General features: G+C 41.4%; 1 protein-coding gene across 6 annotated transcripts; it reads left to right on the top strand.

The window, feature by feature from the left end:
* The first annotated feature begins 5,536 nt into the window (after window positions 1-5,536).
* On the top strand, window positions 5,537-14,364 carry LOC111974311 (dihydroorotate dehydrogenase (quinone), mitochondrial). 6 transcript variants are annotated; one of them, XM_024147543.2, is made up of 9 exons: window positions 5,537-5,636; window positions 6,054-6,263; window positions 6,587-6,786; window positions 9,011-9,093; window positions 10,879-11,066; window positions 11,565-11,615; window positions 12,701-12,854; window positions 12,995-13,154; window positions 13,266-14,364. In XM_024147543.2, the coding sequence occupies exons 1-9, from the start codon at window positions 5,619-5,621 to the stop codon at window positions 13,357-13,359; spliced, it is 1,158 nt and encodes a 385-aa protein (XP_024003311.1). In that variant the 5' UTR covers window positions 5,537-5,618; the 3' UTR covers window positions 13,360-14,364. The 6 variants fall into 6 exon arrangements, with proteins under 6 accessions (XP_024003311.1, XP_023857793.1, XP_023857794.1 ...); XM_024002025.3 differs by having other exon boundaries at window positions 5,538-5,636; window positions 11,565-11,678; XM_024002026.3 differs by having other exon boundaries at window positions 5,542-5,636; window positions 6,063-6,263; window positions 11,565-11,678.
* The last annotated feature ends 4,172 nt before the right edge of the window (window positions 14,365-18,536 follow it).

The raw sequence follows: 18,536 nt of genomic DNA, 5'->3' as shown, positions 1-18,536 counted from the left end.
ACCTCAATTAGCTCTGTCAAGTTTTCTACACTGATTTCCGTCAATCCATCCCTTAGTACAAGGGTACACACTGATCCTGTGATGTTTTCAGTCGACGGATATGGGTTGCCTCTAAAAGTGGTCACCTGAGAGGAAGAAAAAATATATAAAGATAAAATACTATTTGCACAACAAAACAGCATCATCAATGTTGTTTATTGTACAGACCTGTACATTAACAAGTGAGTGGTTTTCCAGGGAGGACTGCAATGCAGAGAAAGATGGAAGCTTGATGTATGCATCGTCCTCTGACCCTAGAACCTTGTTATCCATTTGTGATGGGGTGAGGCTGAGGGAGACGAGACAAGAGTCAGATGGCTCGCATTCAAGTAGAGGACAGCAAGAAGCGTAGTTTTACAGGTGCTAAGTAGAACCATACAGGGTTCTTTGGTTTGTTCCAATAGGGGAACCCTTTTTGGTGCTAGGTAGAACCCTCTATGAAGGGTTCTGCCTAGAACCCTCTGAAGGGTTCTACCAAGAACCCTTTTATCCTCTAAAGGTTCTATCTAGAACCCTCTATGAAGGGTTATATCTTTGAAGAGTTCTTCCTAGAACCCTCAATTAACCAATTAACCGTTTCCACCAGTCTTATAATCCTTTAAAATTAAACTCTTTATGACAAAACATTAAGCGTATCATAAGGCCTTTCTTGAGGGCTTAATTATACCCTAACACAGTGGTGTTAAGAAACTCCTGGTTTACAGGACACATTATGCTGGCTTGTAAAGTGATGTGCAGTTCTTATTTATTTATTTATTTACCGTTATTTTACCATGTAAGTTGACTGAGAACACATTCTCATTTACAGCAACGACCTGAGGAACAGTTACAGGGGAGAGGAGAGAGATGAAAGAGCCAATTGTAAACTGGGGATGATTAGGTGACCGTGACGGTATGAGGGACAGCTTGGGAATTTAGCCAGGAATCCAGCCAGAGTGAGGATATCCAACGGTTGGCAATTTTAGTCACCCACAACTTGCACCCACAATTTGTTTAGGAAAATGTATGTTATTTAACTCTGGTTATTAACACCAACACTGGGGATCTTTTACACCACTGATTGTTAAATTCATTTAACTCCTGAATCAACACTAGAAATGTTACACTGAAAAATGTACACTAGAAAAAACGGTCAAATTTGCTGTGAACCATACAATACACTGCTGGTTCACTCAGACTCCCTTCTATTCTCCTACTCTCTGCTCAATAAAATCACAGAAAATACTAATTTGAAAGAGAAATCGTGGCAAAGATATCAATTATGTCAGTACTGTCTATGTAAAATGATTAATGGAATACCAGATAAATACACAAATATGTCCATAAAGGTACAGTTTAAAACTTATTGGATTACTTAAACTCTGGATGTTAAAATGTTTGAAAGAAAAACAATTACAATAATAAAGCTTATTCAGACGAAGAAAGGTTCTATGTAGAACCCTTGCCTTCCAAAGAATCTGCCTTGCCTTCCAAACAATTATTAAATAACCCTTTCTTCCATAAACGGATATGAGTATGAAAAAGGTTCTAAGTAGAACTATTTGCATTACAAAAAAAACCCTGTCTTTCAAAAAGGTTTCTTCAGACAAAAACAGTTCTTGGTAGAACCCTATCCCTCCGCAAAAAAACCTTTTAGAACCCTTTTTTCTAAGAGTGTAGAATTGGAGGCTATACCAATGAGTGAGATGGAGGAGCTCCGGGTTGTAAACACTAACCTGATCTGGTAGATGCTGCCTGTTGGGTGCTTCACGAAGAAGGGCTCATTAGATTCTGTGGTCACCACTAAGCTTACTGCCTTATAAATCTCAAAGGCCAAATCAAACATTTCCTTGTCCTGTTCGAAGACAGCAGAACATCAGCGAAATGCACTCTCAATGAACTCCACTTTTGTCATATGTCACAACACTAAAAACAGATGTATAGGTTTACAGTAGTATGTAGGCCTACATTTTAATGTTAGAATAATGAAAGTTATCATTGCTTGACCCACCACATTAGTGTCACTGTCCACCCCACATCTTTTCATTTTGAGGAGTATGACTCCCCCAGCGCAGCTGATGATAATGCTAGCAGTCGTGTTGTCTAATTTCAAATTACTTGGAAACAGCATCTGGGCTCCCTGTAGCAGAAGCTCAAGGTACTTTTTCTGTTGGGGGAAGGTTCAGGTTAGGCCCAAATTGACCAGATACAGCAGTATCATTTATTTAATTACATTCACTGTTTGCTGATTTGATAATAATGTATCTCTGTGGTGAGAGAGAGCACTATGACTGAAAGTTCCAGTGGCCCTAAACGCTGTCATCTACTACACTGACCACACCCATCTTACTACATTACATGTCCTTCGTCATTGTGATACTTTACCCCATTGGCGTCTGTAGGCTCTCCTATAGCCTTTTCCATTCTTTCCAGTTCCAGTTGAGCCTCCTGAAACAAAACAGAGGATATGGCCGCAAACTCCCAACCACTGAAAACTATAATTGTGTTAATGCTTTGATAACAAAAAGAGTTTGAAATATGTGTCACACTGCACTTTTAACACAGCAGCATTTCTGACCTTGAGGAGCATGTCCATGTTGGTCACCTGATTCTCCATGCTTGACAGACTCCTTGACATACCTATAGGATAAGAGAGAGAGAGAGGGAGAGAGAGAGAGAGCGAGAGAGAGAGACGTTTAGTTCATGGAAGTACATGAATGGTTGAAACTGTGAAACAAACTTGCCAAACAAACTCACGGTTGACTTTAATTTGATGGCTTCTCCAGTGTCTTGATTTGCCACTTGCTCCCTGTTTGTCCTACGAAAGTCAACAAGAACCATTCATATTGATAATAACTTTACTGACACTACACCATAGAATTACAACCATGGATAAAGGCCATTAATAAAAGTCACTTACCATACTATTTGATGGATTTGCAGATACATTCAAATCTGTAGAACAAGAATTATACAGCACAGATGTCATGCAGGATATCATTCAGGCCTCTACACTAAATAATGAAGGAAAACGTTGCAGCATATCTGCTTACAATAAGGATCAGGACACAGTCTTTTTTTTAAACATGTTAAAATGGGGTTAGCGAAGGTGCTGTACCCAGGGTGCAGAGGTAGCCCCGCCAGGCACTGCAGTTGGTTGAGGTCACCAGCTGAAAGGGATCCATCATCACATAGGTGCAGAGGAGTGGGGTACTCCCATTCCCCTTAGAAGCACCATTCTCTCCAGTAGCATTATTAACTACAGACAAATGAAACAATTATTGAAAAGCTATGAAATGTACTATTTTCCATACAATACTGTTATTTTAATATTCTGTTTTCCAACAACAATGTATCATTTCAAATGTCCTTATATCATAGCTGTTGGATCAAGTGTGAAAGCTTGGTTCTAAGCTTTCCCTATGGCTATGATGTTCCAAGACTGGTGGAAATATGTTAAATGAGCTTATGAAAATAATGGATTTTGCTGACATCATTTGACACTGATAAGCGATCAATAGTGAAGATGTGCTTCGTACATGGTAGTTGTCATTTACAAATGGCCTCTGTATAGCTCAGGAATTCCATCAAGACCATAAGCAGTGGCTTAATTAAGATGACTCAACTTTATCATTTAATTAGAAAATCAATTTAATGTTCATGGTTCACAGAGGGCCTAAAGAGGCAATCAGCCATTGAAAGAATAACAAAGCATACTCCCCGCCATTGTTTCACTAAAAAGCTGAGGGATGGGGCTGGAGAAATGTACCCACTGGGCAAAAACTGGTTGAACCAATGTTGTTCCCACATCATTAAAACAAAAGAATGTCATGTGATGAAGTTGAATCAATGTAGAAAACTGATTGGATTTTTTTTTAAAGTAATTAATATAAGGAAATTTTCTTATTTTTTTCACCCAACTTTTAACATTGGGGCGGCAGGTAGCTTAGGGATCAGTCGGTTAGAGTGTTGGACTAGTAACCGAAAGGTTGCAAGATCGAATCCCCAAGCTGGCAAGGTAAAAATATGTTGTTCTGCCCCTGAACAAGGCAGTTAACCCACTGTTCTTAGGCTGTCTTTGAAAATAAGAATTTGTTCTTAACTTACTTGCCTAGTTAAGGTATAAAAAAATATATATACTCAACGACATGGTGAATTTTTGTTGTTGAATTCATGTTAGTTGACAACTCAACCAACTCAACCAAATGTAAATCAAAACTTGACATTGAACTGATATCTGTGCCCCGTTCATAGAGAGGGCTATGAATGCAAGGATTGACCGTCCATGATAACAACATTATAGTTTAAACATGTTTTGAGGCTATAAAGTGTTTGTTTACATTTAGTTTGTTTAAAACATTGGAGTCAAACAAGCTTATATTTTGGGTTCTGACGGGGTACGACACTTGAACTGAGCTCATGAGGCATTTATAAGTTATATTCTTCAGGAATCAATGGGTACATATTTTGAATTTATAAGTCCAAAAATGGATGTAGTTACAGCAGATTGACCAATAATTTTTCAATTACAGCTATAGAGAAATCAGTGTCTAACAAAACCTATTCAAAAGACACAGAGCAGCCCAGGAACCATAGTATAGAGTGGTTTACTAGTATTTTCGAGTGGGTTACCAGTATTTTTACTCACCGATCACCGGCCCCTGGTACTGCCCTAACACCCCCGTAGCCACCCACCAAGTGAGGTTTTTTGTGTGTCTCTCTTTTGAGAAGTCCTGAAGGATGCTCTTAGTCTTGCAATTCAGGGCCATCAGAAGTTTCCCTCCTCGCTCCTTGCAGGACTCCTGGGCTTGATACCAGCTCTTTGGCTTTTGAGAAAACTCATAGGCCATATTCCCGAACACATGTTTGAATTTTATTGAAGTGGCATTATCTGCATCCTCTTCATTGCATGCTGTACTGGCCGTAGATACAATCCCCACAGAAATCCACAAAAACAAAGAGACTCGTATGAACAAATCCATTATAGATGGTAGAGCTATGGTAGCCTACAAACTGCAACAAGTACTGCTCTTGGAAGAAAGGCACACTGCCCATCTTATGGAAATTAGAAAGCTTTCTTTCGAAAAACTGTGAATACACTCTTACTACATTAGGAAAATCACTACAGACACTCAAACAACATGCAAAGTGAAAAAGTGCCTTTACGTCACTCAAGGGTAGAAATTTAGAAGAAAAACCTTTCTCAATCTACTCCACTTTACAAGTCAATTTGATGTAGCCAAGGCCTAATATTGAGCAGGGTTGTAACAATACATCTTTGGTTTTCAATTGGCTTATGAAATTAATTTAGGCTCATACACTATCCCTTCATCTTTAACATCTGCCATTTTATTTGATCTTATTTGTGCTAATTTACTCAGTGAATTACTATAGTTACTAATGAGTCCTTTGTCTTACTCATATTCATTTATTATATTAATCATAACAAATTGTAATGTTTATCTTGCAGAATCATCATTGAACTCTGACTTGACATGTTCATAGCTGCCTTTGAAGTATCGTGAGATTACATTCAGGAAGTGGTTCTCGGGCAATGTGAGAGAAATGCTTCCAGACATTTGCAAAGTGATGTAACATCCATGGCGGGACAACTGAAGGTAACATCATTGATGAAACTGTGATGTTTTAATGGTTTGTATTTGTCATGAACAATGTTTTTACTATTTGGTAAGCGAAACTGGACAGTAGCCACTTCACGTTAGCTTCTACAATCAGAGTGTTGTTGAATGAAGTGAGCTAGCTAACTTAGCTTGCTACCCTGTGGCTAGCTAGCTAACGTTAGCGTGTTCATGTAACCAGCCTCTGTGAAGTGGTAAGCTAGTTAACTGTTGCTGAATCCTGAATGACTAGACAGACTCAGGCATGCTGAAGTATACCCACTGGATTCTGGATCACTCTCTGTCATCTAGTAATAGAAAAATAATTGAAACACCCCTCAGTTCACCTGTGCTTCAACAACAGTATGCATCATATTTCAGTTTATTCCCATCACATTGTTTTATTTTTCTTTGCAGCGTCTGGAGGACGCAGTGAAGATCATAGGGTCCGGCAGCATCCTGTTTGTCTCCTACCTCACTGCTGTGGGAGATGAGCGCTTCTACACCAACCAGCTCATGCCCTTGCTGCAGAGGATTGTGGGAGCAGAGACAGCCCATGTCATGGCTGTGAGGTTAATCGGCCTGGGTCTGGTGCCTCTGAACCGCTACAGGGACCCAGCATCACTGGTCAGTGTGGGAGGAGGTGTCCTCTAGCCTGGCATGCAAACAGATTTTGCTATGTTTAGTCTGGTTTAACCAGGCTAGGTTCATTCCTGTTGGGTGTTTTCACTCTCCTTGCTTACACTGAATTGCCTTTGTGCTGGTGTAAGATTAGAACGGAATGTATGCTTTGTTTGAGAACCTTCACTCCCACTGTCTCGACTCACCCTAGCTAGTCAAATCTCATTTTAAACATTTTTAGTCGAAGTTGTAACTGTTCTTTTGGTCACTGTGTACTTCCATGGAATTTAGGCAAAATTTTAACCTGGTGTTGTTACTTCTTATTCCAGGAAGTGAACGTCATGGGCCGTAAGTTCAAGAACCCCATAGGGATAGCAGCAGGATTTGACAAGCATGGGGAAGCTGTTGACGGGCTGTATAGACTAGGCTTTGGCTTCGTGGAGGTGGGGACCATCACCCCCAAACCCCAGGAGGGGAACCCCAAACCACGTGTGTTCAGACTGACCACTGACCAGGCGGTCATCAACCGGTACGGTTTTGAATGAATAAGACATGGCTACTGAACCATGGCATGGCTGACTGTCATTCATTATAGACAAATGTTTTTAGCTTGTGAATTCTGTGTCAAACGGCAGCGAACAGAGACATCACAGGTAGTTTATTTTGTCATTCTCCACTCTGTTCAAAGGGAATAAGCCTGCCACCTACACATTTCACCTTTTTTTTTTACATTGAGACTAGTGACAGACTACAATATGAATTCCCTTTTATCTTTGTTGTAGCACAGCTTCTTCACACTGAAATGAAGGAGCCAAATGAATGTTATCAGGGTGTTACACTGCTACCTCGTTGCGCTCGCTTTCATTCTCTGAAAAGTGCTGTGAAATGAGATGCCAAGGCACGAACATACATATTCATGAGTTGTTAGAACACACTACTTTGCGTATATGAAGGGACATTGGTTGTCAGAGAAGTTAATCCTCAGTTCAGGAAAAAGCATCCCAGATCCAAATGTAAATCCATATATTCAAGTATTTGTAAATAATTGCTATACGATAAAGAAGTGTGCATTTTGTCATGGCTGTCTATGCTTGCTTGACATTTGTTCTAAACATTTAAGAGCATACCACTGAAAGAATATCCAGAGCCATCCCATTTCTTCAGGGATGAGGGTGATAYGTTTCTGTGATTTTCTTAAGTGTTTTGAATAGCAAATTTTACAGACTGACTGATGTTAACACTGCCCTAGAACAACAACAGTAGGGCTTATACAGTGAGCTAAAAGTATTGAGACAGCGCCATTTAAAAAAATGTTTTGGCTCTGTACTCCAGTACTTTGGAATGATATGTCAGCTTTAATTTGAGGGAATTTTTATCCATATCGGGTGAACCGTTTAGTAATTAGAGCACTTTTTGCTCATAGTCTCCCCATTTTAGGGAACCAAACATTTTAGGAAAAATTAACTTATGTGTATTAAAGTAGTAAAAAGTTAAGTATTTAGTTCCGTATTCATATAACGCAATGACAGCATCAAGCTTGTGACTACAAATTTGTTGGATGCATTTGCTGTTTGTTTATTTTGTGCCCAACAGAAATCATGGTAAATTGTGTATTTTGTCACTTTGGCGTCACACCCCNCCTCCCAAGTGCTAACCTCACCTGCTATTGTAATAGTGAGAGGTTATAATATTTGTGCGTCTAACTTTCTCATTCATCATTATTCATGATTCATACAGGATTGTCCGTAGTCATGGTAGCATCCACATTAACTTAGAAGTGTTTACAATAACAGTGACTCAAAAATGCCACAATACATTAATTTCTTTAAGTTTTATCTTCTCTTAAAAAAGGAATAAACCAAACCAGTTGCAAACATACACAAACTAGCAACAATTTATAGATGCACACAAACAATTTACCATTCAATTCTCTTGGGCAAAAAATAATCTGAAACAAAACCAAAACAAACACCAATTGCATCCCAAAAATCTGTAGAGTAACAAGCTTGATGTAGTATTTGTGTGCTATGAGTCTGGGACCAAATACTTAACTTTATACTACTTTAATACACATGTAAGTGAATTTGTCCCAATACTTTTGGTCCCCTAAAATGAGGGGACTATATACAAAAAGTGCTGTCATTTTTAGATAATTTCAAATCCAAAATGCTGTTGTACAGAGCCAAAACAACAGAAAATGTATCACTGTCCCAATACTTTTGGAGCTTACTGTGGATGTATCCAAGTTGTTTGTCTTGTATTTAATGTAGTTAGTAAATTACAATAAGTCTTTGTATATTAGGCTCGAATCAATATGATTAATTCAATTTAGCATGTATGATATGCAGGGATGTGAGATGCTCAGACTAACAAGCTGCTTGTATAATAATATGCCCGGAGTGCTTCTTTCACTCCTCAGTGTACAACAATACAGCTTCCCAGAAGTTAAAAGTCAACATGAGTGCATTAGATGATTAAAGGCCTCATTTCCTTATGGTGGTGTTTATTACAGTTTTACTCAACTGACTGCAATTATTTTGCCCAAAAACACATCAGGATTTCATGTATCATGTATTTTAGTAGTCAAATGAATTGAATGTGCACCCTAGAAAATCAGGGATTAACACGTACTGTATCATAATGGCATGATAAAGGAATGAATCCTAAATTGCTTATAGTTGCTTTTTTTGGCAAATGTTTAGATTTTTGTGTGTTACATGAACTTAACCTCTTATGTTGTGGGTATGTTTCAGATATGGGTTCAACAGCTGTGGTCTTGCAGCAGCACGGGGGAGACTAAAGGCAAGAGAAGGCACCCAGGTAGAGCTGACTAAAGGTACTAGAGACACAACTCGTGTTTCTGTCCTGTCTGTCAGACTGATAGATGGGTTGGACAGTGAGCTGACAAGTGTCTCAGGCACACAGCCAACTACACTACACTATAATCCTCTGCCTGTATTTTTACATGGAGATTCCCTTTACCCTGGCTCAGAGAGGTGTTCTTAATACTAATCACACTCTGGCAGATCAGCTAATCAACACTTACAAATGAGTCAATCCTGCCTATACTGTCTTGTATTGACAGACAAAAAGCAAACTGAAATGTTTTTGTCGACAAAACATTTTCACCGTTGTATTTTTAAAACATTGCTTCATATCGTTGATGAAGAGTGTTTGTTTCAAGTTTGATTGAATTCAATTTGTCATATTTCATTTTTTTTAGTAAAATAGAGCATTCACAACTAAATGTTCCCCACTGATTTGGATTGGGACATTAAGCTGAAATCACAAGGGGGATGTCTAAATGTTCCCCACTGATTTGGATTGGGACATTAAGCCGAAATCACAAGGGGGATGTCTAAATGTTCCCCACTGANGATTGGGACATTAAACCGAAATCACAAGGGGGATGTCTAAATGTTCCCCACTGATTTGGATTGGGACATTAAGCCGAAATCACAAGGGGGATGTCCGTCAACGGCGTGAATTTGCTTGTGCGAGACTGGCAAGCATTAATTCACATAAACGACGTAACGTAAGCCAGTTATTAAGCCGTAATTGTCATGGAAAGCGGTTTATAAACAGTTGTATAGTCTCTTGAAATCTGAGTTACCTCATTCTAGGTTTTCCAGCCATAGTAGCCTAGAGACTATATGCCCAACATCAAAACGGGTAGGCCACTGTATTGCTTTCAAATAGGTCGTCTATTTGACAGATAAACCATAGCCTACAACCCAATTTACCTTTTTAACCATACAACTTTACTTAGCGAAGTAGGGAAGAGCGTAACAATTCCTCAAATTCCCTTTGTACCAAAAACCCACTCAATCTCTGGAACAGATTTGATTCATTTAAACCAAGGCACTCGCTAACCATGCACGTTGTTTCAGCTGTATTTCAATCCAATCGGCTGTAAGCAACAACCGTGATACTGTTGTTCACGTGATATATCATTCCCGAAACCAAATCCAGTTTCTAAATGTAGAATGTCGTTGCGTTCATGCATTACTACACCGTTTTTCATAAGCACCAGCCTACATAATGTTGGCGCGCAGTTAAACTTATGAACACTAAATAGACACTTTTTAATGCGTGCACCAGCAGTCACCAGCAGTCAATTATTATATATTTTTTTTTTTACAATTTATCAGCTAATTTCACCTGCATTGCTCCGCGTCGACGCGAGAAAAATGTACTTGCTTTTAATGCCTCGATCACACCGACAGGGGTGTTGCCCAAAATGGCACGTAGTATCATCTGGATACGTGTGCAACGTTCACCTTCGCCTACCATCTCTGTCAACGCATACAGTTTGATGCATACGTTCGATATATCCAACTTGTGCGCCACACAGAGCGCACTGCAACTGCCTCTGCAACTCAATGCTGCAAGGCGAACACAGCGTTCCATTGGAAATGCAGCTACTTCTGGTGTACCAAAATGCAATGACGCTGTTGGTGTTATCGAGGCGTAATTTGATGCACTAAACGCTCGTGACGCAGTCGACGCTTGCGGACAATGTATTCTCATTAATTCAGTCACTGGCATTCTATTTATGTTCTGACCTTAACCTCTCCCAGGGACTCATAACCGGAATATATCCTGTTGTCTGTGTTTTTAGCTGGCCTGCCCCTGGGCATCAACCTGGGAAAGAACAAGCTGTCGCAGGATGCAGCGGCAGACTACCTGGAGGGGGTGCGTACGCTGGGCCCTCTGGCTGATTACCTGGTGGTGAACGTGAGCAGCCCCAACACCCCAGGCCTCAGGGACCTGCAGGGGAAAGGGGAACTGCGACAACTGCTGTACAAGGTCAGTGGCTGGCAATTTTTGACTGACCTAGATGTGATTTATTTATCCTTTATTTAACCAGGATGTCACACTCAGATGTGATATCATACATGTTATTTATTTTATGTTTACAGTATCGTTGGCTTTCCAGAGAGCATGTTGTTGCAACTTTTCCTTTATTGAAGTCTGGTGTTTCTGTTCAGTTCAACTTTTATTGATATAGCCGGTGAGCTTTCATATAGATTTCTATGTCAAAAGATAATTGACTTCCCATTAGACAACATACACATCACACAAGCAAGTACAGCATAGCGCTGTTTGGATTGAACACGATTAACCTTAGGAACAACTGCTCAGCTGTATTGCTCTTGTTTGGTCTCTGTGTTGTGCTGTACATTGTTAAATCTCATTGACCTGTGTGGATGTGATGGATCTTATTGATTGTGTGTCTGTGGTGGCTCGTGTGTATCCCTGTACCCTCCTGTCCCCCCCGTTCCACCTCCCCCCTCTCCCATCCAGGTGCTGAAGGAGCGTGATGCCCTACAGGGGGGGAGCAGGCCACCTGTACTGGTAAAGATTGCCCCTGACCTCAACGCCCAGGATAAGCAGGACATTGCTGATGTGGTCACAGAGGTCAGTCAGAGGCCTAGCCACACAGGGGTCAGTCAGAGGCCTAGCCACACAGGGGTCAGTCAGAGGCCTAGCCACACAGGGGTCAGTCAAGAGGCCTAGCCACCACAGGGTCAGTAAGGAGGGCCTAGCCACACAGGGGTCAGTCAGAGGCCTAGCCACACAGGGGTCAGTCAGAGGCCTAGCCACACAGGGGTCAGTCAGAGGCCTAGCCACACAGGGGTCAGTGTGGTCCTGTGGGCTTCTCTATGTAGCCTACTCACCAAGCCTTAACCTACAGTATATAGCCCCCAATGACATGGGGCTGCTTACTTTGGTCATCCGTGTTTCTCCTGTTTGCTCATCTTCCTGAGCACACTTCTCACCCCGCTCACGTAGTCGGCTTGTGTTCTGTAGCCGTCATCAGATCAGTCCTGCAGCCGTGGGTCTTAGCCAGCAGAGGACTTATGTCACCAAATTGATTTGAATGCATTAGTGTTGCCTCCTATCCACTCTCTATGTTAAGGTGACTGGAGGAGTGTTTCTGTTTTTCTGTGTTCATGTAAGGGGACAGACTCCGAATGGAAAAAGACCAATAGAAAGCACAGCAAATATTCGAAGAGTATTGGATACGTTACAGTAAATTTGTCAGACAGTCCAATCATTGAGAATTAAGATGAACAAATCGTAACTTATTTTTCATGATCCTTCTGTTTAAAAGTGAGTTCTGTATTCTGTTGGAGTTAGTGTAGCATCCTAATTGTTCCAGGCACACTTGAACGAATACACTCGGGCTGCGTTTAGACAGGCAGCCCAATTCTGATCTTTTTCCCACTAATTGGTCTTTTGACCAATCACATCTTTTCACATCACATCTTTTTCAGAGTTAATCTGATTGGTCAAAAGACCAATTAGTGGGGAAAAAAGGTCAGAGTTGGGCTGCCTGTCTAAAGGCAGCCTGAGTGTATTCGTTCAAGTGTGCCTGGAACAATTAGGTTTGGTATTATGGGGTAAGGTCAAATGGGTAATCATGATTTGTGTTTTAGCTTGGTGTGGATGGGCTGTTGGTCTCCAACACTACAGTATCCAGGCCTGAGACCCTACAGGACCCCCAGAGTAAAGAGGTGGGAGGGTTGAGCGGCCAGCCCATCAAGGAGCTCTCTACACGCACTGTGAGAGAGATGTACAGCTTGACAAAAGGTAGGTAGGATAAATGACGGATCATCATAACACTGCTAATGGCTGTTGCTGCAGCTGGTACTGGCCTGATTGATTGATTGTGGGTGGTGGTGTATAGAATGTTATTTTCATTCACCCAATATTGCTCTTTCTCATTGAAGGTAAGGTGCCAATCATTGGAGTTGGGGGTGTAGCCAGTGGACAAGATGCCCTGGACAAGATCTGTGCTGGAGCCTCATTGGTCCAGTTGTACACCTCTTTAACCTATCAAGGTCCACCAGTTGTCACCAAAATCAAAAGGGAACTAGAACAGCTTTTAAAGTAAGTGTGAACTTACATGTGTTTTGTTTTTTTACTTCGTGACTTAATGTGGTTTCATCTAGTCAAATTGCCTTTATTTGTAGTATTCTGACCGTATCCTATGTTTTACAGAGAACAAGGATTTGCAAGCATATCAGATGCTGTTGGAGCTGACCATAGAGGAGCAGAGGGGAGATTTCAACAACAGTCTAGAGAGGGACAATGATCAAGGCTCTGAGTGTCAATATCAGTCGGTTCTACAGGTTAGACTGACTACAATATAGACTGATGCCTTTGTCAGTTTCCTGCCTTTAATTGAAGTCTATAGTACATGAAGTGGTTTCCCTGGTCAATTCATGTAATGCCTGGCTAGAATGATATCTGTGCACACAAATATTACAGCAGTATTGGGAACCTGCCCCATTTCACGGTTCTTACTGTATCTGTTGGTTATTAGGCGACGTAACCGTAAGAATGGCTAAGTGCTAAGTGACACCAAAGTGCTAACAGTATTTTGACACTAGCAGTCACATTGTCATGTGTAATGTATGTAAAAAGAAAACCTGTTTTTTTTAAATTATGTAAATATAATGTGTGTTCTATTCAGAAATACTATGTGCTGCTATTTATAGAACTATGTGACTATAGAAATTGAACATTTGTTCACAAATAGCTTCCATTCAAAGTGCTTAACTGCACGTCCCTTGTAAATCGCTGAACTGCTACCCACATAATGGAGACCTCATCTGAAGTTAGCGCTGATCACCTAGCAATGAGCAGAATGACAATTACCTGACAATTACCATTTAGCCTTGCAGCAGTAGTCAGTTAACCACTGAGGAAATATAACAGCTTTGACATTTTAAAGAAAGGGCAATGGCACAATTACTTGCCAAATGTCAGCAGGCTTTAAATACACATGATCCCACTGTAAGATGGTAAAACCTGCCTTAACTCTCAGCAGTATAGCAGACGGATGAGAAGTGTACCAGAATAAGAGGTCAGTGACAGAGAGCCAAGTCCAAGAGGATGCACTGATGGTTCTCTGTCCTATTTCTGACCTGTTACATAGATTGAATTGAATTGTAATGCCTCCTGTTACGAGTGTAATGTCAAGGGGTTACTCAATGTATGTTAAGTCGTGTACATTAAACTGTATAGTTGAGCTATTTGAGAAACATGAACCTTTGAGCACACGCCTCAGGCAAGAATAAATGTCCATTTTAAATTCTTATGTCTTATGTCATGTTTTTGGGTGGCACGGGAAATGCTGTCATTGGTCATCAAAGTCCCGGTCGATCTTATTGAGGCTCTATCGGAACCTGTTGGTACTCTCCTGTTATTCTCAGAGCCTGGCTTGTACTTCTTCTCCCCCAGTTGACTTCTTTAGGGATTGTCCATTTCATGGGCCTTGTATAAGGCCTGTACGGCATTATAGCTCTCTTTCAGTAGAGGTTACTCACTCACCAACCCCTGAGCAAATGTTTCTGCCTGAGTTTGTTCATTGTACATATATTTTTCTGTGTCAGAATAACCTTTCACCACTACTCTCATAAGTGGGTTTGATACAATCCTAGGGTAAAGAAGGTACTGCTCTTAATGTTGAGTCCTTCCTAAGGGGTCATGAGAATTCAAGCAGGCACGGTGCTCGTGATTCGATATCAGCCTGGCTTAACTCAGAGGCACTGTACTGTAGCATTGTGGGTAAATAAATGTTATTCTTAGTGTGCTCACACACTAACACATTTCCTGGAGGGTCTCCCTGGCTGCTGATTCCCTGACTCCGGGGGTCCTGCTGCCGATCTATTGGCCACTGCCTCTGATCTCAGAATACATGTAGGTCAGAATGTACCAGCTGTGGAGGGATCCTTCTCTTCCTCCTGAGGATCCAGTCCAGACAGGCAAAGACTTACTCCCCAAAAGCTGGACTTGTCAGAAAAGGAGTGTGTTGACAGAGAAGACTGGCATCTAAACAAAACAGACCCATCTGACAATCTGAGCAGAGACCACTTGTCAGAGATAGTTCATAGATGATTCTCTAAACACCATTCCTATTTAGATCCAGTGCACATCATCTTAGAGTCATACAGATCTGGTCAAATACACACAAAACATGACATAGACTGAGGTGAAAGCTACGATCCCTTATTGATGTCACTTGCTAAATTGACTTTAATCTGTGTAGTTGAAGGGGAGGAGACAGGTTAAAGAAGGATTTTTAAGCATTAAAACAATGTTGCTGGGTTTTTCCACACTCAGCAGTTTCCCGTGTGTATCAAGAATGGTCCACCACCCAAGTGAATTTGTACCCTTTATGCACCTGCAAATTACCACAGGTGAGAGAAATTACACAGTAAACAAGAATTTGCCTCCAAACAAATTAATTAAACATTTTATAATTTAGTCCAGGCCATTTTTTGACTTCGAAGGGAAAAATCTCCATTTCAGTTTGGATTTTTCAGTTCGTTTTTTCAATTTAACTTATTTAAAAATAAATTGTGAACCGTTTAAGGGTGTCATTATATATGACCGCATCTGCACTTCTCTTCAGTCATCAGGCGTGCTGTAAGTGTGAATCTGCCTGCTGTCAGCAGTGTTTCATAGTCACTCCTGCTCCCAGATGGTGTGATTCAGCGCCTTCTGAGCAGTAGCAGCTGTGTGGAGACATGTCTTGACAGCTGCCCTCAGGCCCCAGGAATAGCACTGAATGCCTCTAAGTACTTACCTTCTCTGATTTAGGCATCCTCGTTCGTTCAGAGAACACGGACTACAGTGAGTCAGTCCTACAACACGTGGATACCAATACACATAGACTCTTGCCCATAATCTGCATGCAAAGCTTGTAAACAAAACATGTTGACCAAACTTAACAGCTGCTCTCTGTTCCTGGAGCATGCAAAAGAACGTGAAAAAAGAAAAATGGACTACTCTCATTTATTTTTGGGTCCTGACTCTTTGACTTTCCCCTGAACGAATTAGGAGACTGCGTCACATAGCACCATATGAACTACTCGCTGCTGGCGGAATACACTGTGGCTATAATATTCAAATTGCTGGTCTAATTCTGTACTGATGTCCCCTCCCTCTCCTCTCTCTTGGTCCAGTCCAATGATAGTTCTCTTTTCTCTTTTATAGATGATGCCGTTTACTTAAATGTGATATTTGTGTTTCCTTGATGTGCATTGAACATCCAACAGCAAAGCCGTCAAACTATTGTTTAACTCGAAGGGACTCGTATCTAGTTGTTTCATATGCTCCACTCATAAGAGAAATTACAATTGAGTAGAGCTGATTCTTTTGGATCATTGGTCTTTTTGAAACTAATCAACCTTGAAGGTTGTGGGTGGACATGATCCAACAATAGTGGATATATGGAGAATACAGTAAACTGTAGCTACATTAGGTGGTATTTTTTTATACTATTTCTCAATCGCTGCGTTTACACAGGGAGCCCAATTCTGATCTTTTAACTTCAGATATTTTTCAGATCTGATTGGTCAAAAGATTTAGAAAATGTATGATTTTGATACATTCCCTTTTATAGAATGTACTTACAGTAGTAAACCCAGTGTGCATTAAACATGTACAAATTCAATATTAGCTTGCATTACATTACAATACAATACAGAAGGCTATAATATGGCTATCCACCCCTCCTTTCTTCTGCACACTTCTGGAGATCAGTTACTGTTTCCATATCGGCTCTGTAGGGTGGAGAGGCATCATCGCCATATCAATGGAAGCTTTACATCTACCATAGCCTCTGATCTTTGGCTTGATGAGAAGGCTGCTGAGGAACATCCAGTTCCCTGACGTTCAGTGGGAGTCAAGGCCTTGGCTTTGAGTAGACAAGTAGGTACCAGTGTGGTAACATTACTGTAGATTCCTAGTGAGAAAGCCCCAGAGATGTACTGTAGACCCGGGTTTACTCCTGGTGTTCCATACAGAGCTTTTCTCTCATCTTTAACAATTGGATTGTAAAGTAGGAATAGGTCAGGCAGACAGGATGACATCAACAGAGCACCTGAGGCAGGAATGACAGCGGTCATCCTTTCAGGTCACCTAAATCACCTGGTGCTCTGTGAGTGTGCCTCGGTGCTCAGTGTTCAAGAGGATCAGAAAGAACGATTCTGCTGCTATGCCATGATACAAGGACCATATGGCATCGTCATGCAGCTCACAGCATACAGTTGAGTAAATTGAACGACCGCGTGTTGGAATGTAGTTTGATTGAAGTGGTTGCTATACTCTTGTGTCTTATCTTCGTAAAATATCTGCCCTGCTAGAGCTGCCCCAGTCAATATTAAGCACTGTTATTGTGAAGTAGAAACGTATAGAGCAACAACGACTCAGCCGCAAAGTGGTAGGCCGCACTAGCTCACAGAATGGGACCACCAAGTGCTGAAGCGCGTAGCTCGTAAAATGTCCTCGGTCGCAACACTCACTACCGAGTTTCAAACTGCCTCAGGATGCAACGCCAGCACAATAGCTTCATGAAATGGGTTTCCATGGCCGAGCAGCCGCACACAAGCCTTAGATCACCATGCGTAATTCCAAACGTTAGCTGGAGTGGTGTAACGCTCGCTGCCATTGGACTCTGGAGCAGTGGAAATGCGTTCTCTGGAGTGATGAATCACGCTTTACCATCTGGCAGTCCGACGGACAAATCTAGGTTTGGTGGATGCCAGGAGAACGCTACTTGACCGAATGCATAATGCCCACTGTAAAGTTTGGTGGAGGAGGAATAATGGTCTGGGGCTGTTTTCATGGTTCGGGCTAGGCCCCTTAGCTCCAGTGAAGGGAAATCTTAATGCTACAGCATACAATGGTATTCTAGACGATTCTGTGCTTCCAATTTTGTTGCAACAGTTTGGGGAAGGCCCTTTCCTGTTTCAGCATGTCGAGATCGGTGTGGAAGAACTTGGCCTGCACAGAGCCCTGACCTCAACCCTATCGAACACCTTTGGGATGAATTGGAACGCCGACTGCGAGCCAGGCCTAATCGCCCAACATCAGTGCCCGACCTCACTAATGCTCTTGTGGCTGAATGGAAGCAAGTCCCCACAGCAATGTTCCAACATCTAGTGGAGGCTGTTTTAGCAGCAAAGCGGGGACCAACTCCATATTAATGTACACGATTTTGGAATGAGATGTTAGACAAGAACGTGTCCACATATGACAACTAAAGACACACATTCAAAAAAAGAAACGATACAACAACAACAAAAAATTGTGTGTGTAGAGTGTGTTAGTGTGAATGCCAGGGGAGACACTGCCTCTGGGCACTGGCATTCACAGGTGTGAGATGCAAGGGCTGTCATCCATACTTCCCTGCCAAGCCCATTATCAGCTACTCTCTTGATAGAATTACACACACACACACATAACAGCTCAGAACGTATA

Source organism: Salvelinus sp. IW2-2015, linkage group LG15, assembly GCF_002910315.2.
Source record: "Salvelinus sp. IW2-2015 linkage group LG15, ASM291031v2, whole genome shotgun sequence".
Taxonomy (NCBI): domain Eukaryota; kingdom Metazoa; phylum Chordata; class Actinopteri; order Salmoniformes; family Salmonidae; genus Salvelinus; species Salvelinus sp. IW2-2015.
The sequence above is the reverse complement of the archived record's forward strand: the minus strand, read 5'-3'. Positions and strand labels throughout refer to the sequence as shown.